The 27,135-nt window shown below is 35.9% G+C and overlaps 1 protein-coding gene across 2 annotated transcripts in view; it reads right to left on the bottom strand.

Annotated features, from left to right (window-relative positions):
- Window positions 1-27,135, bottom strand: part of Auh (AU RNA binding methylglutaconyl-CoA hydratase) — a 147,586-nt gene that overhangs the window by 68,186 nt on the left and 52,265 nt on the right. For both annotated transcript variants that reach the window (XM_070033326.1, XM_070033327.1), the window contains exons 4-6: window positions 22,543-22,629; window positions 5,066-5,158; window positions 3,147-3,203 (exon numbers count right to left, since the gene is read on the bottom strand). In XM_070033326.1, coding sequence (XP_069889427.1) covers window positions 3,147-3,203; window positions 5,066-5,158; window positions 22,543-22,629 — 237 coding nt within the window. The remainder of the gene's footprint in view (window positions 1-3,146; window positions 3,204-5,065; window positions 5,159-22,542; window positions 22,630-27,135) is intronic.

Genomic DNA, 27,135 nt, shown 5'->3' with positions numbered 1-27,135 from the left:
TGTGGCTCTTTTTCTGGTTCTCCAGAACCTGGGTTCTTTGATATATTCTCATTCTTTCTCCCTCTTCCCACCCCCATCTCTGTCAGTGTTGTAACAGAATGCTAAAAATATGGGTGAAGTGAGTCACTACTTTAAGCAAGGGATTTAAATTATCATTACCAAAAATGGGACAACAGAACATGGTCACAGTGAAGTGACACACAAATAACTGCCAAATGCAACATACAGCATCACCCATTTAGCATTCTTAGCAAAAACATTTAACCTAAACCTAAACCATGAGAAGATACTATTCAGAATTCAGAAGACACAAACTTCAGTATAATACATTGCTTACTTTTAAAAGAAATTAGTGCTTGAATCTGGGCATGGTGGGACATGCTTGTAATCCTAACATTCAGGATGCTAAGTTCAGTAAGTTTGAGGCCTGCCTGGTCTATATAGCAAGATCATGTTGAAAGAAAGGATGAAAAGAAAAAGGAAAGAAAGTGGGAGAAAGGGAAGGGAAACAGAATGGAGGGAAGGAGAAAGAGAGGGAGGGAAGAAGAGTTGAGTAAATCAGTGTTTGGGTGGGAGGATTGGTGAGGTGATGATTCAAGGACATTCTCTACTCCTCAATTAAACCAAACAGTATTCTCAGACAGCCTATCATTCTGGTGGATTTGACATAAATCACCTCACATTCACACATGGACAATCTAACTCACGAAGTCCATCTTCTTTCTATCCTGATCTCTCTGTCTGTCATCTGACTCCAGTTGAAAACACTGCATAAAACACATTAAAAAGTCACTGAATCAGTTTCTTGAGGTTGCATTTGGCAGTTATTTGTGTGCCACAGAAATGTATTCTCTCACAGTTTGTGAAGGCAGAAGCCTGGAATCGAGATGTCTGCAGGGATGGTTGCTACTAGAGTCTCTGAGGGAGCATGGACCCCATGCCTCTCTCAGTTTCTGGCATGGATTACTCCCCCGTCTTCCAGGGATCTTTTCTTCTGTTTGTGTCTATCTTCTCTCCTCCCTCATCCCCCAAACTCCAAGGACACTTTGTCATTAGATTTAAGGCTCATTTAAATAACCCAAGATGATTTCATCTCTAGAACTTTTTATTATCTTCTGACTCTTTCATACTATAGCCACTATCTTTCTAGGCTTAGTGATATCCTAATCATCAGTAAAAGCTTACTTCTGAAAAGAATCTTAATGCTGAGACAGAATTCAGTAGTAGACTGCATGCCTAAGATTCACAAGGTTCTGGATTTAATCTCTAACACCACACCAAAAACATATTCAGAAATATATCATAGTTTTCCCAACAGTTTAATTTCACCTATTTTCTAATAAAGCTCTTCAAGTAAGTCCATCCTTATGAATCCTTCTTTCATTAGTCACTGTGAAATAGGTAGGTATGATAGAACAGACAGGTATTATAATGCTTTTGGCCTGTAAGAACACTATTTTCTGTACTTTACAACTTGCGGGGGGGTGGGGGGGGTGAGGGAGGTGGGGAGAGAAGGGATAGTGGGAGAACAACAATGTACTCATTGCCTTACTCGTGTAAATGTAACCCCTCTGTAACGCATCTTTACAATACAATAAAATTTTCTAAAAAGGGGGCTGGGAAGGTGGCTCAGTGGTAAAGCGCTTGCCTTGCATGCCTGAGGCCCTGGGTTCGATTCCTCAGCACCACATAAGCAAAAAGAAAAAAGCCGGAAGTGACGCTGTGGCTCAAGTGGTAGAGCGCTAGCCTTGAGCTGAAGAGCTGAGGGACAGCGCCCAGGCCCAGAGTTCAGGCCCCATGACCGGACCCAAAAAAAAAAAAAAATCAAAAAAGAACAGTATTTTCACGAATTACCAAAATAGAATAACCTTAGTTGTTGACTTGAGCAGCCTTCAGTTTCACTGCAACTTATGTTTAATTTCTATCTACAGACTCTAATCAGGTACACACGTTTATAATAGTATTAAACATATGGTTTTAACCTATTCATATGTAAACATGTCTGCCCTATTTATCCACTATATTTAATCTTTACATTGTTAATTACCTTATTTATACACTCGTAAATTGTCATATATATGTACAAATTACCTAGGAAACTTACTGTAATTTGTTAATCCTTAAGTAAAGTCCACTTTTTAAAAGAATAACCTCACAAAATGGCAATTACCTCCAAATGATCTAAATCAAAATTGCCACAAGAATGCAGACTTTTTTAAGGATGCAATATTCCACTGTCAGTGTTGAAAAGTAGCTTTCTTAATGATTCTTCACAGAAGCTGTTCAATTTACCTCGCTTTTCTAGGAACAAAATAAAGAACACCTCATAAGCTTTAAATTCACGAAACTCAGTCTATGTCCTGCTATATAGCAACAAGAAAGGCAGCCAGAAGCCTGAGGTGCTGCTAGAGTTTGGACCTAGAGTGTCTCCCAAAGGCCTATGTACTGAAGGTTTGGTCCTAGGCTTTGGCACTATTGGAAAGTGGTGGAACCTTCAGGGGTTAGGGCCTAGTAGAGAAAGTTAGGCCACTGGTACACAAAGGGCCTACTGGGACCCTGGCCCCTTCCTCCCTCTCTTATACCTCCTGCTGCCATGAGGTGAACAATTCCTTTACATTTTCCTGCCTCATCACAGGCTTAAAAGCAACTAAGCCAATGAATCATGGTCTGAAACCTCAGAAACTGTGAGTCAAAATAAACCTTTCCTTCACTTATTGCCCTAATATAATCTGCTTAACAGAAGCCCTACCTACTCCTCTATTCAGAGTCTCACTGTGTACATGAAGCTCTCAATTGCAGGTGTACACTTTAAATGCACAAACAAGAAAGGTACAGAAGAGCTGTATAATCCTTCAGAAAATAGATGCAAACTATGTGGTCTATCAATAATTTAAAATGTAAGAAATAATACAAAAAAAGCACAGAGGGTACAAAAAGAAAGCAATGGTCAGCAAAATCACCATCTTTGCATCTACATAATTAAAAAAAAAGAGTGAATTTTGAATAGGAACTTCATTAAAAGAATAAACAAAACAACATTAGTCCCTTTCCCTAGTATGTTGCCTTTCCCATTTCATGCTCTTGTACCATCCCTTTGTTTCTGGGAACAAATCAGGAGTATTACAATAGATGTGAGCTATTCCTACCTCCACCAGGAATAATTGCCAGCTTTGTTTCAACCAGGCCCATTTTCGCAGAAGAAGCTAAAAAGAAATAAAGAAAACTAAGTAACATCCACGTCAACACATTGAAAAGATCAGTAAAACAACTTGAAAAGATCAGTAAAACATGATACACCAAAAAATATTATGTTTATTAATCAAACTGGTGTCACAACTTCTTAAAATCACTTCAGATACTGAGTTAAGGAAATATGTAAGCACTCTACATGACACCCGTAAGGAAAGAACCTAACATTTTCCATTAAAAAGTGTTTGGCAGTGACTTTATTTTTTGATGAAAGAGCAGAGTTGTACTGCAATATTAGACCTGATATTGCCAACTTAGGTTTGATGGCTTAAATTCTATTAATTATTCAGGACTAGGAGAGAGATTTGCCTGACAAGCATGAATTCTTTAGCTGCCTAAGTAGTCCCCAGATCAAACAGCTTAATATACGACATCAACTATGGCAACTTCTTAGGCCAAACCTCTGTTGTTTGGGATAAGTATCTTTACTGTTCTCACAGCTATATAGTCTTCCTCTTTCCATCTGTTTGTATGGATACCTTACAGGATCTTAATTGTTTCTTTACTCACATGTCTAACTGTACTTACACTATTTCTTACATCCTCCTCATTCCCTGAATTTTCGCTCAAAATGAATTACATGTACCTCAGATTTTTAATTTAAAATCTACTTGATCCTAGCAACAGAAGAAAAAGCAAAAACCCACAACAAAACTAGTGATTCTATCACAACAAAATAAGGACCTAACACAGGGTAGAAAGGAGGTAAAGTATACATGGACAAGAAACTACAAATCCGAAGACACAGTCCCATCAAGTTATTAAAGGCTGAATTGCATTGATTTTGGAAGTGACAGTGAGAACCAGAGGAAGAACAGTGACAACGATGTGCTGTCTGCTTCACTGGGTTCTCAGTGCTGTCCAAGGCGTAAGCAGTACTAGAGTCTATGCAATTCTATGTCCAGAACAATGGCATGGCAAATCAGTATATGTATTTGCTCTAGTGGGGTAACAGAAATATGAGCTTTGAAGCCAGATCACCTGGGTTCAAATCTCAGTTCAATCGTTTGTTTTGGTCTCTCCTATATCTGTACTAATTTCCTCCTGTACCCCAAGGTACACCATGTTCCTGGGGTTGCAAGGCAGACCAAGGGAGTGAATACACATAAAGTATACATGCGACACCTAATCAAAGTCAGAAAGTGGTGAGCACCAATTTTTTTCATTATTTTCATAACCACTTCATACACATCAGAAAAGCATTCAGCAAGTAAGTGAACTAAAAAAGGAATCATCAAGTCATTATTATTGGAGCCAAAAGTCATTAAAAGTGCTTGGACTAAAGCACATCCATAGATTAACTCCATAGGTTAAATGCTCCCAGCAATAGTCATTATCCCCATTTTAGAAAGAAGGAGGTATCTACAAAGGACAGAACTTAAGTTCCAACTCAATCATCTGGTCCAAATCTTGTCTGTTCCCACTGCTAAGGCTGAATAACAAAAATCTTCCTTGTCTTCTTTTCCTCCCCTCTTCTTCCCTTTTCTCTTCCCTTTTCCCTTTTGCTTGGCTTTTTCAGACAGTTTCATGAGCCCAGCTTAGCCTCAATCTTGTGAATCTCCTGGTCTCAGCATCCCAAGCTTTAAAAATCTTCTCTTTAATTGGGAATTTCAAATGCATCATTAAACCCAATAAGTGAAGTTTTAAAAAAAAGTTACATATAACAACAGCAAAACAAAATACTTGAAAAGTAAGCCCCCCCCCCATTAATTTAGTATTGGAGACCAAACTTAGGGTCTCACACAAGTTTGGTTTAAGAATTAGCTATATTCCCAGGTCCCACTTTTAAAAATTATGTTCTGAATAGGATTCTCACCTGCTACTCGTATATCACATGCTAGAGCCAGTTCAAGACCACCACCTAAAGCAAGTCCATCTATTGCTGCGATCGTTGGCACTGGTAGATTAGCTGAAATAGAAAATGTTACGTGTCTTCACTTAGATCATATCTCACTTTGGAGTTCACTTTAGACCATTTAATATGAGCATATTTTAAAATATTGTATGCAGATGTTTATATACCTTTGACCTTCAAAAATAAGCATTGTTTGCAAAAACTTTATTAATGATTATAAAGTAGTTCATCACATAAATGGGCAACCAGTATTTTTTAACTTCCCACATTACTGAATTACTTTCATGAAAAATTTTTATTAGATTAATGGGCTCACAGTTCTGACTTCATCTCTTCTTAAAGTCTTTTATGCAATGTTTGGTTCATATAAATGTCAAGGTGAAACTATCTTTGCATAATTGTAAAACTCCTGACTTGTTATGGGCTACCTTGGTGTTAAAATGGCAATCTCATTCAAAGAAAGAGATATTACATCTGCTTAAACAAGAGGGAAGTAGTTCAATTGGTCTCTGAGGCAAAGGCCCATTAGCTCCACCACTTAACAAGGACCAACAAGGAGTACTATGAACCGGCTCTACAACACCACTCTTTCTGGGACACAGCCTCTGAGCACCTGCCAGAAGCATGACAGGTGAAAGCATCCAATCACGGAACTCCAAACTAGACTTGCTAGACTGAGTCCAGACTGTTTTAATAAGACTTTGTTATTAAAATGCACAGATTTCATTTTTATAACTCATTCAAAAATGACTGGTTATGTTAGGTATTTTGTGAAATGGAATGCTTCTTATTAATTTTGACTACAGAATGTGAAGCCAATTTTTTTTGGGGGGGTCCAGTCGTGGGGCCTGAACTCTGGACCTGGGCACTGTCCCTGAGCTCTTCAGCTCAAGGCTAGCGTTCTACCCCTTGAGCCACAGTGCCACTTCCAGCTTTTTTCTTTTTGCTTATGTGGTGCTGAGGAATCGAACCCAGGGACACAGGCACGCAAGGCAAGCGCTCTACCACTGAGCCACCTTCCCAGCCCCCTGAAGCTAATTTAATATATAAACAAAATATAGATTTTTATAAAGTATCAACTCCCCAAATCTCTCTTCTATTCTATAGGTATTCTAATTTATTTAGGGAATTCTAAAATTCCCCAAACTTCTTTTAAGAGCTACACATCTGCTAGGGCTTGAGTACTACTCATTCACTCATAAAGGAATCTACCAGACTGATCAGATAACAGTCTGTCAAGGCTGGCGAGTAGCACAAGCAGGCAGCTGCCACCCAAAGCAGAACAACCCCAGAAAAACAGGGAGTGGGATTTCACACAAACCATAAGTCACCATTGTGGACCTGTGTGAACATTTGGGGAGGCAAGAACTTCAAAGGACAGGACCAATTCAAGTACTTTCCAACACACTTTGTGGGAGAAAAAACAAAACCCATTTTATATATATATATATATATATATATATATATATATATATATATATATATATATATATATATATATATATACACACACACACACATACATTTATAATTATATATATTATATATAATATACTATATAATATATTACACATATTATGATATATATTATATAGTATATTATATAGTATAATATGTAACATTATAATATTATATGTTATAATATATTATATATAACAATATATAATATATGCATAATATTATACTATATTATATATAAATATATATTATATATAATTATGTATTATTACAACATATATATTACATTATATGTATTATAATATATAATATTTTATAATATATTATATAATATATATATATAATTTTTACAGTCAGGAAATTAGTTTAATGGAACAAATCTTATCTAATGGATTTTACCTGAAAATAGGAAAAGAATGATCTATAAAGTATTACAATACCAAGCTAACCTGAGTATTTCTCAAGCTCCTAAGTAAAATGGAACAACTTTGTTATGTTTCAAATTATTTTTCCTTCCTTAAAACCTGCCTAAAGAGATTATGCTTCTAATTTGCTCAATCTACTACCTCTCTGATCTTAAATCTCATCTATCAAAACTTTTCCCCAAGCCCAGTTATGGGCCTTCAGCTGACCTCCCCCTGGAGACTAGTGCTAAATCCTTGTCATCCATACCCATTTATCAAAACTCACCAAGACTGTTTCGGCTCCAATTACAGCAAGACTGCAGTGCTGTGCTTGCCAGTGGACAGTCTTCAATCCCAGTTAAATATACTGACTCTAAGATCAGAGACTCTCCTCCCTTGACACTGCTTCCTGGCCCTTCCCTCTACAGTTCTGTGCTGGGTCTCTTATCCTTCCTGTCTTTCCAGCTCCCTGTGGCGATGCCTCAGCTTCTTTATCTCTCAATATATGCTCTACTAAACTGTACAGAGCCACTTGCCTGTGGACATCTCCAAACCAGTAACACTAAACTTAGGGTGTTACTCAGCTCATAGAATCTCCTTCACCAAATCAGTCAAAAAGTCACCCATGAATGTCCTGCTTTCCAACACCCTGTACTCAGTGGTCTACAGAATGAATCTGCAGTGTGTAAAACCCTAAGCCCTTCCTTGTGACCAGAGTTCTGGTTTTATCATTTCCCATCAGCCAAAAGTCCCAAATTCATCTCCTTTACCTGCAATTTGCTACTCTCCAGTGCAATTTCCACATTTCTTTAAGGCAATATTTCTGAAAAGTATTCATAGTCATGTGATTACCCTTATTTACATTATAACTTGTATGAAATATGTAACACAAACTGACAGAAAAGTGAAGTCCCAAAAGAACAAGTAAAACAGAAAAAATAAATAGCATTATCAAATCATTAACCAGATTGATTAGTTGATACTTTCAAATATTAATTAATATAAATGAGCACTGTGGAAAGCTATAAAATTCCTTCTACTAAGGAATTTATTTAGGTAGAACATCATAATATTTAATAGAATGTCAGCTATTTTACAATATTATGAATTCTAATGATCCTGGGTTTTTTCCTCCAATGATGTTTGTCATAGCAAATCTCTTTAGGAAAATATCTAGTTTCACGATTACCTATCCAGCATTTCTTCTATTAGGAGCATTTAGCAATTACAGGGAAGCGCCACCAAGTGCACATTTTAAAAGGCAGTGGGATCAGACACTGGTGGCTCATGCCTATAATCCTAAGTACACAGAAGGCTGAAATCTGAGAGTAAAGGTTCAAAGACAGCCTTGGCAAGAAAGTCTTTCAGAGTTTTGTCTCCAACTAAGCACCCAGAAAACTGCAGGCGGAGGTGTGACTCAAGTGGTAGAGCACTACTAGCCTTGAGTAAAGAATCTCAGGGACAGCACCCAGGTCCTGAGTTATAAACCCAGGACCAGCACAAAAGAAGAAAGAAGGAAGAAGGAAGCAGGAGAAGGAGAAGAAGGAGAAGAGGAAAAGGAGGAGGAAGAGGAAGAGGAGGAGGAGGAGGAAGAGGAGGAACAGCAGCAGCAGCAATAGAGGGTCTAGTTTCAAAGATCCAAAAGAATATGAAAATGGCAGTGGTGCAGAAACACCAATGACTGAAACAGGAACTGCAGATCCAATAGGCAACAGCCAATCCCAGCAGCAGTAGGAGAAATTATGACTCAATAAGTTACACAACCAGCAGGATAAGTATCTATTTTGAGTTTCATTCCAGGAAATGAGCCAGGTATGACAAAGAAGATAATAATCCTTTGAAATGCTCCTAAAAATATAATTAAAGCAAACAAACAGTTTTGCTATTTAAAAAGGGGAAAGAAGTACACCAGGCCTTGGGTGCCCTAAAGCAGTTTGCAAGACACTATAGCATAGGGTGACTGGAGACATAGTGGGGATAGGAGCTACAATTCCAAGTGTACTTTTCACATAATGTAGGATATCTATAATCCTCTACAAACACATACACAGTCTCATTATTTAAAAAAGATTCTACTGTCAGTCATATGATTTTTTATTTTTTTATTTTTTTTTTTTTTTTTTTTTTTTTTTTTTTTTTTTTTTTTTGGGTCCGGTTGTGGGGCCTGAACTCTGGGCCTGGGCGCTGTCCCTCAGCTCTTCAGCTCAAGGCTAGCGCTCTACCACTTGAGCCACAGCACCACTTCCGGCTTTTTTCTTTTTGCTTATATGGTGCTGAGGAATCGAACCCAGGGCCTCAGGCTTGCAAGGCAAGCGCTCTACCACTGAGCCACCTTCCCAGCCCCAATGATTTTTTAATTTTTGCTCAGACTAGTGCTCCCAAACAAAACAAAGAAATGTATTTCAACAAAAGAGCCCACCTACAGTATGATAAAAGCCTAAATACTAAAATTTTCAGAATCGAAAGTAAATCAATTAAGTATTGCAATAAATTCCTAATTATTCCTAAATTTGTAAAACTGTACTTTTGGCTTAATGTACTTTCTCCCATTCCCATCAACTTTTAAAGGAACCACAAAAACTATACAAAACAAGCCATGGGCAAAGCCTGCCAGCTGGCTGCACCCTGGCTCTCCTGGAGGCTTATTCCAGGACCACTGCCTGGATGAGGTACAGAGGAACACTGGGGGCGAAGGGGGGGGGTGGTTTCCACTTCCAAGAGTCAAGCCTTAGACACCCTGGGCCTTAAACACAAAAGCCAAAGCTAACCATCTTCTATGCATAACAGCTCACTTGTCCACAAATAGAGAAGCTCAACAAGTTGCTGGGATGCAAAACAGATGAGCAGAAGCAATACTCCCTTACAGAAGGAGTCCTTGTGTCAAGAACCAAATGCTGAAAACCAATATTCTCTCCCACACACATTTGCATCCAGGATGGCCCCACTATGTTCAGACTCCATCAATACAGAAAAGGAAAAGAACTTTATCTTTTTACGAGAAAAATGGAGGAAAAATGCCCAGTAGCAATATGATAGAAGAGGTATTCAACCTCTCTTAAAGCCAGAGGAATATGAGCAAAATGACGGTGGAGCAAATTCCCACTGGATCCTGCCACAGGGTGAGAACTCCAGTCAGAAGGATGCCCTGGCCAGTGTACTACAGATTTTGTGCTGTGATTACACTAAACTGTGTCTGCCTTAACAGCATAGCTGTTAAGAGTACATTTAGACTAACTCAACCATACATTATTAATATAACACTATAATTTGAAGCTCCAGCATCTTTAGAACATCTAATACTTGTTTATAAAACCATCTGATATGACGTATAGCTTGCAATTTCCTCAACCAAAAAAAGAATACTTGTAATTTTTTTCAGGTTTCTGAGATTTTTGGTGTGTGTGGTTTGAGATTTTTGGTGTGTGTGTGTGTGTGTATGTGTGTGTGTATGTGTGTAATCTAAGGCTTGAATTCAGGTGTGCGCGTGTGTGTGTGTGTGTGTGTGTGTGTGTGTGTGTGTGTGTGTGTGTGTGTGTGTGTGTGTGTGTGTAATCTAAGGCTTGAATTCAGGTCTGGGGCACTGCCCCTTGGCTTTCTTGCTCAAGGCTAGTGCTCTACTTGAGCCACAGCTCACTCCCAAGAATATAATTCAGTTATTTAAAAGAACCTACTCTTTCCTATAATGAATTATCAATAATAGTTAACTATGAGATTCACTACTTGTATTCCTGACAATATTCAAACCAAGATCATAAGATCTGGAGTTTAGTTTGAGTTCATCAATGTTAATCATACTGAGTTGACACTGATACTCAGCATCACACACATATGGAAACCAGCTAAGTCTGAACTCAATTGAACTGACCAAACTCAGTTACTGCTTCAAACATGCCAGGCACCATGCCAACTACTTTAAAGGAAGAACAGAAGACATTGGAACCTTGATCTCCTATTTCCTTTACCAAAGTATCTGGGATTACAGGTTCGAGCTACCATTACCACAGCTTGTTTTCCTTCTGTGCTCTTAAAATTACTGGTCATAGTTAACTCTCGTACCCCAGACCTAGAGCCCCTAAAAAAGACTTGGAATTATAAGCCATCCTCATGTCCAGCTTCTAGGTCCAGCTCTCTGATGGTACCAGGAGAGGATAGAACCATGCATCAGTTCTTGGGAAAGCTACTACACCAGTTCATCCCAGATTCCAGCAGCAACTAGCTCAGGAAGAGCCAAGCCATGTGGGAAATAGAGTATAGCTAGCCAACATGCAATCTCATCTACCAGAAGCAGAAAAAGAAAGCTAGATTTTTCCCCCTTTTCTTTATTTGTCCTCCTTCACTACATTTACTGCTACAGAATTCTAGCTTACTCTGTCTGTGCTTTTAAATTTATCTTTCCCTGTAACTCACTGGTGCTTAACCACCTCTCTACAATATCTAATATTAGCAACTGCTATCATTACATTCAACCTCTCCTTTTCCCCATCTTTCATATTCTGTATCTTCTCTCTTATACTCTCTTCTCTTGATAGCTAAGTTCTATATAACGCCTTTAACATGTGTTCTCATCTGCTTAACCTCTCAATGGTATCACAAATACCTGAGATTCCTACAAATATGACAGAATTGGTTGTGTAGACAAAAAAAACAATCCTATCTTACTGTTTGTAAAAAAATCTGGGCTGGGAAGGTAGCTCAGTGGTAGAGCGCTTGCCCTGCATGCATGAGGCCGTGGGTTCGATTCCTCAGCACCACATAAGCAAAAAAGAAAAAAGCCGGAAGTGGCGCTGTGGCTCAAGTGGTAGAGCGCTACGAAGAGCTGAGGGACAGCGCCCAGGCCCAGAGTTCAGGCTCCATGACCAGACCCACAAAAAAAATCTGGATGGGATTTCAATTAGTAAAACTATGAAGTAGACATACAAACCCATGAGTGATTGGGAGGTAGAAACAACACATCTTAGCCTATATCCAAATCCTGTGAGACTGTAAAGACTAATGCAAAGGGAAGACTCTAGATGATTAGAAGCCTACTACATAAGGTCTCTTCGAATGAAACCCAGAAATACAAGAAATATAATAAAAGTATGAAATAGGTCACCTCAAAGTATCATCAATGCCACAACAAAGAATCAGAATGGTATTGAAGTAGAGGAAATTCCAAACACTGAGCTCAAACACTGAGCTGAGAATGTTCAATAAAATGAAAGATAGCAATAATCAATTTCAAAAATGAAGGACACAAGCAAACAAATAAAAGAATCAAGTGAGAATACAAATAAAAAGCTTAATGAAAATCAAGCATATACCAACTGAAGTTTAAAAGTCAGTACAAAACATAAAAAAAGGATTCCAATAAAAAGAGAGAAATCCAAGGGAAAAATCAAATTGAAATTAGGAAATTAAAAACAAAGTGGAGGCTGGGTGCTGGTGGCCCACACCTGTAATCCTAGCTACTCAGAAGATTGAGATGTGAGAAATGCAGTTCAAAGCCAGCTCAAGCAGGAAAGTCTGTGATATTCTTATCTTCAATTAACCATCCGAAAACCAGAAGTAGAGTTATAGCTCAAACAGAGAGAGAATTACCCTTGAATGAAAGACCTCAGGGACAGCACTCAGGTCCTGAGTTCAGACGCCATATCTGACCAAAAAATGTAGAAAGCCTCAACAGTTAAGAGTAGACAACATGTAAGACAGAATTTTAGGATTTGGACATAGATTAGACATTGTAGAGAAAGCACATGACAGAAAAAAGATCACTTCTAAAACACATGAAAGGAACCTACAGGAACATCAGGATTCTATTTTAAAATCTAATTTGTAAATCATAAGCATACTAGAAGGGAGATGTTAACTAAAGATATAGAAGACATAATCAACAAAGCAATAGCAGAAAACAGCTAAAATCTTCCAAAAGAGAAGCTCATTCAAGTACCACAGGTATGTAGAATAGATGAGACTAAAACATCTCCATGACATGTATAGACTTATAACAATAAATACAGAAGACAAATAAACAATACTGAAAGTTGTGAGGAAAAAAAAAGATGCAACCTACAAAGTGAAGCCTATTTAAAAAATAACAGCAAAGCTCTCAAAAGAAAACTTAAAAGCAAAGCAGATCTTAGAATTATATTTTCAATGTCCTCAAAGTCACCTACTGCAAACTTTTTATCCCCAACAAAGCTATTTCCTAACAAAAGGGTAAATGGAAATATTCCATGATATAAGCTAAAACAATTTATAACCACCAAACAAACTAATACTACAGAAAGTACTAAAAGACATACTACACAAAGAAGAGGAAGATAAACATAACTAAAACAAAAAACAAACAAAACAAAAAGAGAAAACAAATCCCAGCAGACAAATACAGTTGAGAGGGTAAGAATATAGAACCAATATTTTTTTAAATGGCAGGTGCTACTATGCATCTATCCATCTTAACACCCAATATCAATTACTCTATTAAAAGATATAAAATAAACTGGATCAAAAGACTTGACCCAGCCATATGCTGTTTACAAGAAATATATCTATCTGATAGAAACAAACATTAGTTTAGAATGAAAGTCTGAAAAAAGACCTACCAAGCCAATAGATCCCCAAAATAGGCTAGGGAAGCTATTCTCCTACTCAGTATATTTTAAATTAAGATTAGTCAGAAAAGACAAAGAAGGGCACTTCATTTGATAAATGGTACTATCCATCAAGAAGACTAACAACCCTTCATATTTATACTCCAAATGTTGGTGCACCCCACTTCATTAAACAAATACTATCGGACTTAAAAATACACATAGACTCCCAACACAGTGATAATAGAAGATGTCAACACTCCACTTTTACCAACAGATAGGTCATCAAGGCAAAAAAAAAATCAATATAGAAATCTCAGATTTATAGGATACTTTAGACCACTTGGATTTAAGATAGCTAGACAGTATTTCATCCAGCATCTGCACAATACATATTCCTCTCAGCAGCAGCCCAAACAGATAATCATATCTTAGGATATAAACTAAGTCTTAGCAAATACATGAAAACTCAAATAAATGTTCAGTCCTGTATAAAAGCACAGTGGAATAAAACTAGAGGTTAATAGCAGAAAGAAAAATTTGAACTCATGTAGACTGGCAACATACTGCTAAGTGATTAGTGAGACACAGAAGCAATAAGGGAGGAAATAAAAAAGTTCCTAGAATATCATGAAAATAAAACACAATTTTCCAAAGCCTCTGAGACATCAAGAAGAATAATATGTCATTTGCAGGGAAATAGATCTGCAAAAAAAAAAAAAAAAAAAAAAAAAAAAAAAACAAGATTGAATGAAGTAAACCAGGCTCAGAAAGATTAAGGGTACATGTTTTCTCTTGTATGTGGACCTTAGATCTAAACCATGTATGTACGTAAATATGGATATATAAACAATCCAATTGACTAAAGTCTGTTATACACACAAGTAAGATTCCCCAGTGGAATCCACTGAATGATTAGAAGATATTTTAACAAAATGAGTATCAAAAAGCTGAAAAATATCTTGACAGATAATATTCTTGGATGGGACAAATCAAGAAGACACCTAAATCAGAGTAAAAGGCAAAAATGTAAAGATGATAAAGACACAAGATTGTCTGTAGTAGCTTTACACATAAGAACCCCAAACTGAACACAATCCAACACCCACAATGCAGCACTATCTTCTGATACACACTGTACAACCAATGAATCAAAAGAAAATGATGTTAGATAAAGAAAATATAGAAAATTATTAACATATGTTATTAACTTCTAGGTGTGTGTATGACTCTTGGAGCTTGAACTCAGGCTGCTGTCCTTGAGCTTTTTTTTTTTTTCCTCAAGGCTAGTACTCTAGTCACAGCTCCATTTCTGACTTTTTAGGTAGGTAAGTCTTATGGATTTTTCTGCATGGGCATGCTGTGAACTACAATCCTCAGATCTCAGTCACCTGAGTAGCTAGGATTATAGCTGCGAGCTACTATTGCCCAGCTATATTACTTTTTTCATTCTGATAAATATTATTTTACATGATCAGATGTACATGGATATTGTGCCTTTGTGTTCATCTCATAAGAGCATCCTCCTCTGGTCTCACTGTGTGCGAATGCCAGGAGTCCTGTATAACTTTTTATGTATTTTAGATCTCGCTTCCACATATAATAAAAAAATGTACACCTGTTTGTCTCTCTGAGCTTGGCCTACCTCACTTAACATGATTTGTTCTAAGTCCATACATTAACCTACAAATTACATTATTTTTTCTAGTGGCTATATAAAATTCCATTCTGTATAACATGTTTAATCCACTCATCTACTGTAGGGCATCTGGGTATATTGTTAATTTTATAAAATTCTAAACTATGAAAATTAATTTATAATGAAAGCAAATTTAGTAACTGCCTAAGGACAGACAGAGATCAGAGGATAAGAGAAAGGAATTATAATTGGCAGTGAGGGAATTTCTAGGAGGAATGGACACAAATCACTCATTATGACTGTGGTCATGTTTTTACAAATCAATATGTTCAATTTATAGTATGTCAAATTTCAATAAAGCTTTTTAATTACATGAAGTAATTGACATGAAAATAATACCAACAAAACAAAGTACAATTAATTTCATCTTTGATGAACAACCAGGTTAACAGAATTCATCAAGCAAGAAATAGAGGCATGTGTAAATTTAAAAGTATAGGGAAAATGGCAGAAGTAAAAAAGTGGAAGAATTTAAAAATGGAAATATACTCATTTTGCCATCATTCATGGCAATAAAACTTTCCTAAGAAAATATGGATCAGGTATCTTATCTAAAGTATAATGATGATAATAAGGCAGTTTTAAAAAATAGAACCCTTTCACACTATTGGAATAAAGCCCATAGATCAAACAAACCACAAAAGCACAACAAAATCAAAAAGTACAGAAAAATCGCAACAGGGCCAACACTATATATATATATATATATATATATATATATATATATATGAAAGTTGTAATGTTCCAATAAAACAGACTTTGCCAGCACAAAGCAAAGGTCAACTACAAGCAGAATACCAGAGAAAAAGGGGCAGGAGAAAAGATAAAAGGGTTTTGTCAAATTCTAGAATAATAATTTACTATGGTAGTTAGTACTTGTTTGTTAAATCCATTGCTCCTGCTTAACAAACACAATTTTGCCCTACACTACCAAAATCACAATGTGGTTGACATCCTATGAACAACAGCAAAGACAATAACATTTTCAACAGAGGAAAAAGCCATACATCCCAAACTAGACAAAGAACTATGATCAACAACTCAGAAGGGAGACGATAATGAAGATGACCTCCTAGACACCTGCTTTCATTTCCCATTATTTTTGACAAAAGATGAAACAAACTAAAACTGAGCTCTGTAAGTAACTATGAGAAAAACAATTCACTAGTGTTCTATCAATTAGTCTCTCAAATCCAGGACTTTTCATTTCTAGTCACCACAACAAATAAGGAAAATAAAAAATAAAGGGCATAATAAACTACAGCTAATTTAACTACATTAATTACATATTTTAAATTTTTCTCTGATCCTCAACACACAAAAGACACCTAGAGAACATAAACATTTCAGATCTGCAATGCAGAGTGACAAATCAGCAAACTTTGAAACTTCTTCATTAATTCATTCTTCATACAATACGTCTAAAATAAAAATTTATAAATCACTTGGATAAAAGAAAAAATACAAATGTGTAACTTCTCAACATGTACGACTAGTTAATGAGTATTAACTCAGTATTTCCAGAGTATGTTTTATTTCAGATAAAGTAAAACAAACATTACTTAAAAGAGCTATGACTACAATGAAATGTTAACAAATCATTAAAGTGTGAAAAATCAATCATCTCTGTGTTTTTATGCATAAAACAAGTCATCTTTAAATGGGCTGGAAAGCTTAAAAGAGATATGCATGGAATATATGCAAGCTCCTCAGTATTCAGTACTCATATGCCTCTAAATGCTAATGTAGAGGGAGAGTTTTTTCGTTGTTGTTTGTTTTTTCTTTTTGTTTTTTTGTCGGTCATGGGGCCTGAACTCTGGGCCTGGGCGCTGTCCTAAAGGGAGAGTTTCAAGTGTATTTATTTATACCTTTGTAAGTATATTTCCTACTTTAACATTTTATGCAATTAAAATGAATACAATGGCAAAGTGTGTAAAATGACAAGTTCAATACTTTAGACTAGTAAAAAATTATTCACGCCTTATTCATATTCAGTGACTCTGGAACTTATGTCAGAGATTAGGAGTAAGCCATGATAACTCGGACTGTTGTTCTCTATGTAAGTGTATACACGTATCTTTTAGAGAACACTCTCCAAATAATCTTATTTAGAGTATATCTATACGAAGCTAAATCATAGAAAGCATTTGTCCATAACAAGCATGGTGTGTTTTTTTAAAATGGGATCTACATTTAAAAAGCCAAGAAGGACTGGAGAGGCATGAAGAGGATACTCCCAAGATTGACCAAGAAATTAATTTTTAAAAAGCATTTGCCAGACTGGACAGCAGCTGCTGATAGCACTAACATTCCTCTAATTCAAAGAATGAAAAGGGGGAAAAAAAGAGGAAGAGAAGTAAAGGGGAAGAGGGATAAGGAGCGAAGAGGTGGAAAGAGGAAGAAGAAAGAAAAGAGAAAGAAGAGGAAAATGAGGAGTTAAAAAAGTTCCCAATGCCAAATAGTACCAAATCCAGCAGTCAACTCTTCAATGCTCATTTTATTTGGCCTATCAGCTGCATCTGCTCAAATGCTCCTTGAAACATTTTCTCCACTAGGCTTTCACAATATTGCATTCTTCCTACCTCTCATGTAGATCAGATTCTTCCTCATTCTCCTTTCTAGTTTTCCTCTCTGTGTAGTAACTCCCTATGTGTCTCTCCCAGTGTTATAACTTCACACAGAAATCAGTGTTTTGTGGGCTGGGAAGGTGGCTCAGTGATAGAGCTTTAGGCATAAAATGTACTTTTTCTACAACAAAATAAAAATAATCTAATAACAATTATCTTTAAGAAAATGTTAGCCTGAGCTTGTAATATCCTGAGGACAATTACATTATTGAATAGAATGTCTATGAGTTTAAGATAAAGATGATAGAAAACATAATCATGCAGTTACTAGATTCTTAAAGAATAGTCACTTGTACAAACAAAACTATTAGACTAGGACATCAAATGTCTTACAAGAAAGTTTCATAATTTTTTCACATATTACAAGCATTCTAAGTCATTTTCCTTTCTAGTGTAAATGGTATATTTTTATTTCTGGTGTTAATGGCATCTTTTTCTCAGGTACTAGGTTTTGAACTCAGGACCACGTGCTTTGTTTTACTAACAGCTGGTGCTCTACAGTGTGAGCCAGGCCTCCAGTTCCGGCTTTTTGCAAGTTTTAAGTAAATAAGAGTCTTATATTTTTCTGCCTGGACCAGCTCTAAAATCCCTAAATCCTCAACCCTAAATCTCAACCTCTTCAGTTGCAACTAATGGCTTCATTTTGTAATACCTTTTGTCTGTGGCTGATATAAAAATAAAAGCAACTGATTATTATTTTTATTTCCTTTATGTGTTTATTTACTTATTTATTTACTTTGTGCTGGTACCAGGGCTTGGACTCAGAGCCTCACATTTTTACTCAGCTTTTTGCTCACAGCTGGCATTCTAACCTACCATTTGAACTGCATTTCTGGGTCCAGATTTTTGCTGGTTAATTAGAGATAGAGTCAGACTTTTCTATCTAGGCTGATTTCAACCAACAATTCTCATACCTCAACATCCTAAGTAGCTCAGATTAGAGTGGTACCACTGATACCCAGCTTGACAAAAACATTTTAATACGGATTGTACTTCCAGTCATCTTGTAACACTATTTCTAATAATTTGTTGGATCCTTTTGGCTTTTTGATGGAGATCTGATGGAGATCATGCCACCTGAGGAGAATATACTTTTTCAGACTTTATGTATGTTTCCACTCTTACTACAGGACTAGACCCTCAAAATAACACTGGCTCTCTGGGCTTGTTTCAGACTTCAGGAGACACAAAGTTTGTTTTGTTTTGTTTTGTCTGTTTCAGGTCCTGCAGTTTAAACTTAGGGCATGGGCGCTGTCACTGAGCTTTTTTGCTCAAGGCTAGTGCTTGTTCTACCACTTGAGCTATAGCTCCACTTCTGCTTTTTTGGTGCTTAATTGGATTTAAGAGTCTCAGGGATTTTTCAGCCCACTTTATCTTCAAACTGTGACCTTCAAATCTCAGTCTCCTGAGTAGCTAGGATTATAGGTGTGAGTCACTGGTGCCAAGCAAGAAATACACATTTATCTATGGCTGCTTTTATGCTACAATATCAAAGCTGCAACACTACTATATATCTCATTAACTTTACCTCTCCCTGGATTTTAGAATATTACATAAATAGATTAGATCTAGAACTTCAAAATCTCACTAAATCATCATAAAAGGTACTTTGAAATATTGTAATACAAAATGTTCACAACTATTAAAGAATATTTTAAAACTGCAACAGGACCCAGAGCAGGAAAGCTACTATCATCACACACACACAAAAATGTTCAGCTATGGCACCCTACAACTACAAAATTATACATATATAATTTTCCATTCTTAGCTTTTAAACATCCAATAACATCATCTAAACCACCAAAAGGTGTTAATGGTCAATTCTACTAATCTTTTTAGTAAAAAAATGTTTCCACAAAATGATGGAAACATTCAATTCCTTCCTTGCTATTTTAATAGTAAATCAGAAAAAACAACAACAAAAAACAAAATTAGATCAATCTCATTTTCTAGTATATGAAAAACAAATAAAATGTAATCAATATTAAATATCATCACATCTCTGACCATAATGACTGGATAGGGAGTTTTCTAGTCATATAAGGCCATGGGCAGAAATACTAGATAGAACTAACTCTGTATAGTAAAGACTAATTGACATAAATTCTAATATATAATTACAATCCTAACATGTTTTTAAAGCAGCTGAAAAACTTTAATCGTTCTTTCTTTGTTAAAGAACTGTAATGCTGGTAGGTTGGCACATAGTTGTAACCCCAGTTACTCAGGAAGCAGAAGCAAGAGGATCATGGTTCAAAGCCAGCTTCATCAGTTAGCAAGACCATATGTCAAAGATATGTTAAAAACAAAAGGGCTGTGGCCATGGATCAAGTTTCAGAACTTGCTTAGCAAGCTCAAGACCCTTGGTTCAATCCCCAGTATCACAGAGAACAGCAAAAATGTCTATCAAGTTGAAATAGGAATGGGGGATAGGGTCGCCCTAACTTGCTAATTACTAGCAAAATATTAGAAGCACTCAAGACACTAAAATCAAAGATGAACACACTCATTTCAACAAATTAATAATGTACTGAGGGCCCTACTCAATGTAAAAAATAAATAAAGTGAAAAATAAGTAAGACTAAATCTGGATCAAAATAAAAGGTAAAAACTGCATTATTTACTATTGATGCATAATGTACTTTTCATCTAAGAAAACACAAAAAATATTTAAGAATAAACAATGAGTACACTGACCTACTATAAAAACATAAAATTTAGTAACTTTCGGGCTGGGAAGTTAGCTCAGTGGTAGAGCGCTTGCCTTGCAAGCCTGAGGCCCTGGGTTCGATTCCTCAGCACCACATAAGCAAAAAGAAAAAAGCCAGAAGTGGCGCTGTGGCTCAAGTGGTAGAGTGCTAGCCTTGAGCTGAAGAGCTGAGGGATAGCACCCAGGCCCAGAGTTCAGGCCCCACGACCGGACCCCCCCCCCAAAAAAAAAATTAGTAACTTTCCTATAGGTCTATGATAACAAAGAGCCACAAATAAAAATAGGAAGATCCATTCAAAGGAACAAATACATTAAAATATTTAGGAATAAGTCAAGTACTTAGTGGATCATTACTGTCATGGTAGCTACTCAGGTGACTGAGATGAGGGATCTTAATTTAAGGCAAATAGTTCAGGCACAACAGTCTATCAGACTCTATCTCCAGTTAACCAGCAAAATGTCAGATTAGAATTGTAGCTCAATGGATAGAGGGTGAATAAGCAAGCAAGCAAGAATGCAAGGTTCTAAGTTAAAGACCTGTAAATCTAACATGGGGGGTGAGGGGAATCCTACAAATATATAGGTGGAGGGGAGGCATTTAGGTGGTTACAAGACAAAGACCACTGTAAGGAAAACTATAGAACATTCCTCAAGGACATGGAAGAATAAATGATCCCTATACTCGATATACCACATAGATAAAATGATTCAGTATAAGATACTTACTTTTTCTTAAGATTTAACAAAATTCTAATGACAGTCGTAATAGGGTATTTCTCCCCATTTGCTTAAAAAACAAGTATTAGTACATGATTCAGATGGTAGAGTACTGGATAAGCCAGCAGGAAGCTCTGAGTTCAAGCTCCAGAACAACAACAAAAATAGAAATAAAAAATACTACATTCATTTAGAACTGAAGTGTGAAAACTGCCTAAAATAAATATCTTCAAGGAAAAAGACTAATAAAGAGAACCTAGGTATTCTTTAGCCACTAAAAAGTTTAAATTTTAAACTATTGGACACAAGCTAAGGTAGTACATTAGGAAAATAGGTAATGTACAAAATATTATAAGATTACTATGTCTTTTAAATTAATATTCCTTCCTATAGAAAGATGGAGGATATAAAACATTGTTTACAGAAGGGGAAAAGCAAGTCTAATTTGTAAGGATAAAACATCATACAAGCAGTGGGAAAATGAAAATTAATATACTCAGAGACCGCTTTCTTGCCCCTTGACAAACCTAAAAAAATAATAACATCAAATGCTGGCAAGAATATGAGATACTACTTTATAACTGATAGGAATACAAATTATTACAATATTCTTAAAACTCAATTTTGATAGGAGTTACAAAGTTTGAAATGATTAAGTTATAGTTGGGATAGAACTCTGTATTTAGGAATCTATCCTTATACACACAAGTAACATTCACTGCTTCAGTGAGTAAATAACAAAAATAGCAAAAGTATTTTTAATGTTAAATGCTTATTAATAAAAAAGAATTCAAAAGTTTGGATATACTGTGGGTTGATATACAAAAGAAATCAGAAAATGATAAAATAAACTGATATGTATTACTGTTCTAAGGAAATAGTTAGGATCCTATTTATGTAAGAAACAAAAATATCAAAATCGATAAAGGTGTATATGCAGTTATTTTAGAGATAGACAGTTTAGATAAAAAACTTATGCCAAAATTTCAACTCTCTAAAAAAATGCTTGCAGTATTTTCATATGCCATCCCATCTTACTTGGGAGGCATCTGTAATAAAAGTATTTCAAACAATTTTTCAAATTAAATATATTAAGTGCTATTTAATGGCAATCAGCTCTCACAGACCACTACCATCTGATTATGCAAGTATCTGACTAAAACTTACAATATGTAAGGATATTTGACTTTTAAATTCAAACATTAAAGACTATTACAGCATGCTGAAAGAGTAAGGTCATATGCTTACCGATATCATTAATCACTGCTCTTATTTTGGAGACAAAAGGCCCAACTTCACTGGAATGCATTTTGGCTCGTTCCTTAAGGTCAGCACCTAGAAAATATTTCAGTTACAAATATAATTTAGCTATGAACAAAATCTTAAGGCAAAGAATTGAAAATTTACTTAAGTATAAAATATAGCTTGAAGGTCAACAGAATTCCTCTGTAAAGGGAATTATATTATTCAAGTTAACCATCAGAAAGAAAATTTGCTTATTCATTCACCTACAATGTCTTTAAATCAGTGCTTTTCAAGTTTTCTGGTCTCAGGAATCCTTCACACTCACAGGAGACAATGCTTACTACTAGAAGCTGAAACTAAGAAACTGTTTTAACATTTTTCCACTAAAAAATTACAAGCATACACATTAATGCTGGCATAAGGGACTACAAAATGGTATAGTGCACTAAAAAATTACAAGCATACACATTAATGCTGGCATATAGGACTACAAAGTGGAATAGTGCCTTGGTTCTTGCAAAGATGCTAACAACACACACACACACACACACACACTTGGTTCTTGCAAAGATGCTAACAACACACACACACACACACACACACACACACACTTGGTTCTTGCAAAGATGCTAACACACACACACACACACACACACACACACACACACACACACACACACACACACACACACACACACACACACACACACACACACACACACACACACACACACACACACACACACACACACACACACACACACACACACACACACACACACACACGGGCCTCATCAGCACCAAGGCCACGCCTGTGAAAGTGTAACTCACTCATGAGTGACATGAAGCTGTTCAAACTTGGTGATGCCGGCCTTGGTGACTACAAACCCTATGAGAAACACTGGCTTTAAATTATGAACAAAGAGACAACTTCATACTTACGGCTTTATGAAATAATCCTTACTTTGGAACAGAGAAAATTACACTTACAGACTTCCCTAAGTAATCATTAACTCTAAGCTCAACAAAGACACTATTTCAATTAAACTAAAGAGCTGAAAGCCAGTCCTCATTTAGAAAAACAAACAATAAAGCAAAATTACAGTTGACAAGGAGTATGTATGGCTATTTATGCTCTTATTAGTTTCTTATAAATGAATTGTAACTGTGCATAATATCGAGTATGGGTAAGGCTGGGACATTCAGAGCTCACGTATTTTCCAGGGAGGATAACAAACAGAGCTGACAAAGTTAACACAATGTAATTCACCAGTTCTTATGTGTGCATACCATAGATAATCTCAAGTAACCAAAAATATATATAACAACATTTTATGCAGCATATACATAACAGCTAATAATTGAAAATAACCTAAATATCCATCAAAAGAATTAACAAACCTATGACCAATTTATAACAGTATTACATGTCTAACAAAGGAAAGAATTAACAGTACAAATACACATTAAGTAAACTGAGGAAAAGAATAATTACAGAAAATCAAACAATAACAATTACATAAAATTTTAAAGAAATTTTTATTTAAAAATATATAAAGCTGATTGCATCAAAATAATGGGCTTCTGCACAGCAAAGTAAATTATCAATTAAAGGGTCAGTCTGTAGAATGAAAGAAAATTATTTGTCAGCTATTCATCTGACAGGGGTTAATATCCACAATATATAAGAAACTAAAGCAATTCAATAGAAAGTAAATAAATAGCCTGATTGAAAAATAGGCAAATGATGACTGGAACAGCAATTTTTAAAATATACATGGCTAACAAAGGAGGAGGCTACAATGCTTGATAAGAAATGTACTCATTATCTTACCCATGTAATTGTAACCCCTCTGTACAGTATTTTCACAATAAAAAAAAATATAGATACATGGCTAACAAGTATCTGAGAAACAATGTTCAACATCACTAACCATCAGGAAACTAATACAAGATATCTCCTCATTCATCAATTAGGAAGTGCTATAATATGAAAGATAAATAAGGGCTGAAGGCCTGGCTCAGTAAAAGAGCACTAGTCTAGGAAGCAGAAGGCACCAAGTTTAAACCCAAGTACCACCAAAGTATGGAAATAAATAAGCTGGGCACCAGTGGCTCACACCTGTAATCTTTCCCAGGAACTACTCAGGAGCCTGTGATCTGAAAATCAAGTTTCAAAGCCAGTCTGAGCAGGAAAGTACATAAGGCTTCTATCTCTAATTAACCACCAAAAAGAAGGTATGACTCAAAGGCAAAAAAAGTAGAGCAGTGTCCAGGCACTGAGTTCAAGATCCAGGACTAGCACACAAAAAAATTAGATATATAGGTGGACGGATGAATGGATGGATAGATAATAGATAGATGACAAAATAAATAACTGCAAACACTAGCAAGTACATGTTGATAAAGGAAAACTTTGAATGCTATTGCTATAAATGAGCATCCAGTATGGAAAACAATAAGGAAATTCCCTTAAAAATTGACAATGATGGGCCGGGAAGATGGCTCAGTGGTAGAGCTCTTGCCTTGCATGCGTGAGGCCCTGGGTTCGATTCCTCAGCACCACATAAGCAGAAAAAGCCAGAAGTGGTGCTGTGGCTCCAAGTTGTAGAGCACTAGCCTTGAGCTGAAGAGCTGAGGGACAGTGCCCAGGCCCAGAGTTCAGGCCCCACGACTGACCAAAACAAAAAAGAAAATATGATAACTCATATTTTCCAGCAATCCAATTACTGGACACAAGTAGTCCCTCTGATCCAGGATTGTACTTTACTTTTATCTACAAACACAGTAAAAAATATCAAATGGAAAATACTAGAAATAACTAACAGATTTTTAATTATATGTCATTCTGACCAGTGTAATGAAATTCTATGGTATTACTTCTCATTGTCCCTTTACCCAGATTATCCATGCTATATACACTACCAGGGGCAGGAATCTTTTCTTTCTGCCAAATGCCATTTAGATCTTTATAAAACAATTCAAGAGCCTAGATTTATTGAATTTTGAGTCTTACTGCAGTTTCCTTGCCAGAACCAGATGTTCCCCACCCTGCTATTCAGTAGTCATCTGGGTTATGAGCATTTCACGGTACTGCGGTACTTAGGTTCAAAAACCCCTTATTTTACCTTATAATGACAAGACAGTCCAAGAGTAATGATGCTGGCAATTCAAATATAGGAAAAAGCCATGACGTTTTAGTTAAAAAAAAAATTTTGAAAGTCTTAGACATTAATAAGAAAATCAATCATATGCTGAGATCTACAGTAAAAACTAAGATCAATAGTAAAAAAAAAAAAATAGAAAAAAGTCAATGTATACTTTATTTACCTGAGTTCACTCTATGTGTACTTCACAGATACTGCCTTTTTCAACTGAATGTTTACAGACACCCACATCAAGAAGTCTTATCATTGGAAATGGAGGACATCAAGCTAAACAAAGTAAGCCTGGCTCAGAAGGGCAAAGGTACAGTGATTTCTCTATATAGAAGCTACACCTAAAAGACAAACTGATACATACCTACATCATTATGTAATATAACACAAAGAACAAATCTGTAACTGTATGACTGAAGAAACTGAGAAGAAAAAGAGGAAAAGAGAATGTTGGAGGGTAAATAATATTGAAATACACTGCATCTATGTATAGATGGCATAAGATAACTCACAGAAAGTTGATGAATAATAGGGAGATAGGAGGGATGAAGAAAGAGAGAAATAGGTTTAATCTGATTTAAAATACAATTAGACATTGTGAAATACTATGGGGACACTGCTTTAAACAATACACACAAGAAATGAATGGCAGGCTTCTTATTTAAGTGATTATATAGTCAATTTATCTAACCAATTATTACTAAAAAATCATTAAAATGAGAGCCCTTTTTTAGTCATTTCCACCAATTTATTTTTGATAGTGATGTATATATAATATGTTGTTAAGGCCACTATGGACTTACAAGCTTTAATGGATATGAGCTTGCTAAAAAAAAAGTCTTGCTTCTAAAAGTATCTTTTATACTTCCACAAAGCTATTTACATCATAGACAAAATAACTTGAACTGCATTTGGAAAAATAAATCTCTGGAAGTAAAACTGCATAGAGTTTATCAAATGACTATGGATGGGAGGTTGTTTTACTTTTAGGTAAAAATGGGCTTTTAAATAGAAATCAGAGTTTCTAACTGTCTTGACTTCTGAAAAGGAAAACCTAGGCTTTTATTATGGGATGCTTCTTCAAGTACACTTAATATTATGAAGTTTCAAGTCTTGCTGTAAAGATCATGTTGATCTTTCACCGTGATTAACTGGATTTCAGGCTTTATGATAAAATATAAAGAACTTAAAGAGAAAAGGCTCTTGATTCCTTATGCAAGTGGAAGAGCTATATCTTGATTGAAGAACTTAAAACATTCACAATCTTAAACTGAGGTATGGGGTGTTTACAGAATGAGTAGCTGCAAAGGTTTGTGAAATATCTGTACTATGAAAAAGATAATAAATTATAGACATTTAAACAAAAGAATGACAGGAATGTAAAACAGGTCCTGTTTGGGTGTGGATACTAGAGGAAAGGAAAAGGGTGAGCAGAAAA

Source organism: Dipodomys merriami, unplaced genomic scaffold (genome assembly GCF_024711535.1).
Source record: "Dipodomys merriami isolate MVZ:Mamm:240054 unplaced genomic scaffold, mDipMer1.0.p SCAF_22, whole genome shotgun sequence".
NCBI classification, from domain to species: Eukaryota; Metazoa; Chordata; class Mammalia; order Rodentia; family Heteromyidae; genus Dipodomys; species Dipodomys merriami.
The sequence above is the reverse complement of the archived record's forward strand: the minus strand, read 5'-3'. Positions and strand labels throughout refer to the sequence as shown.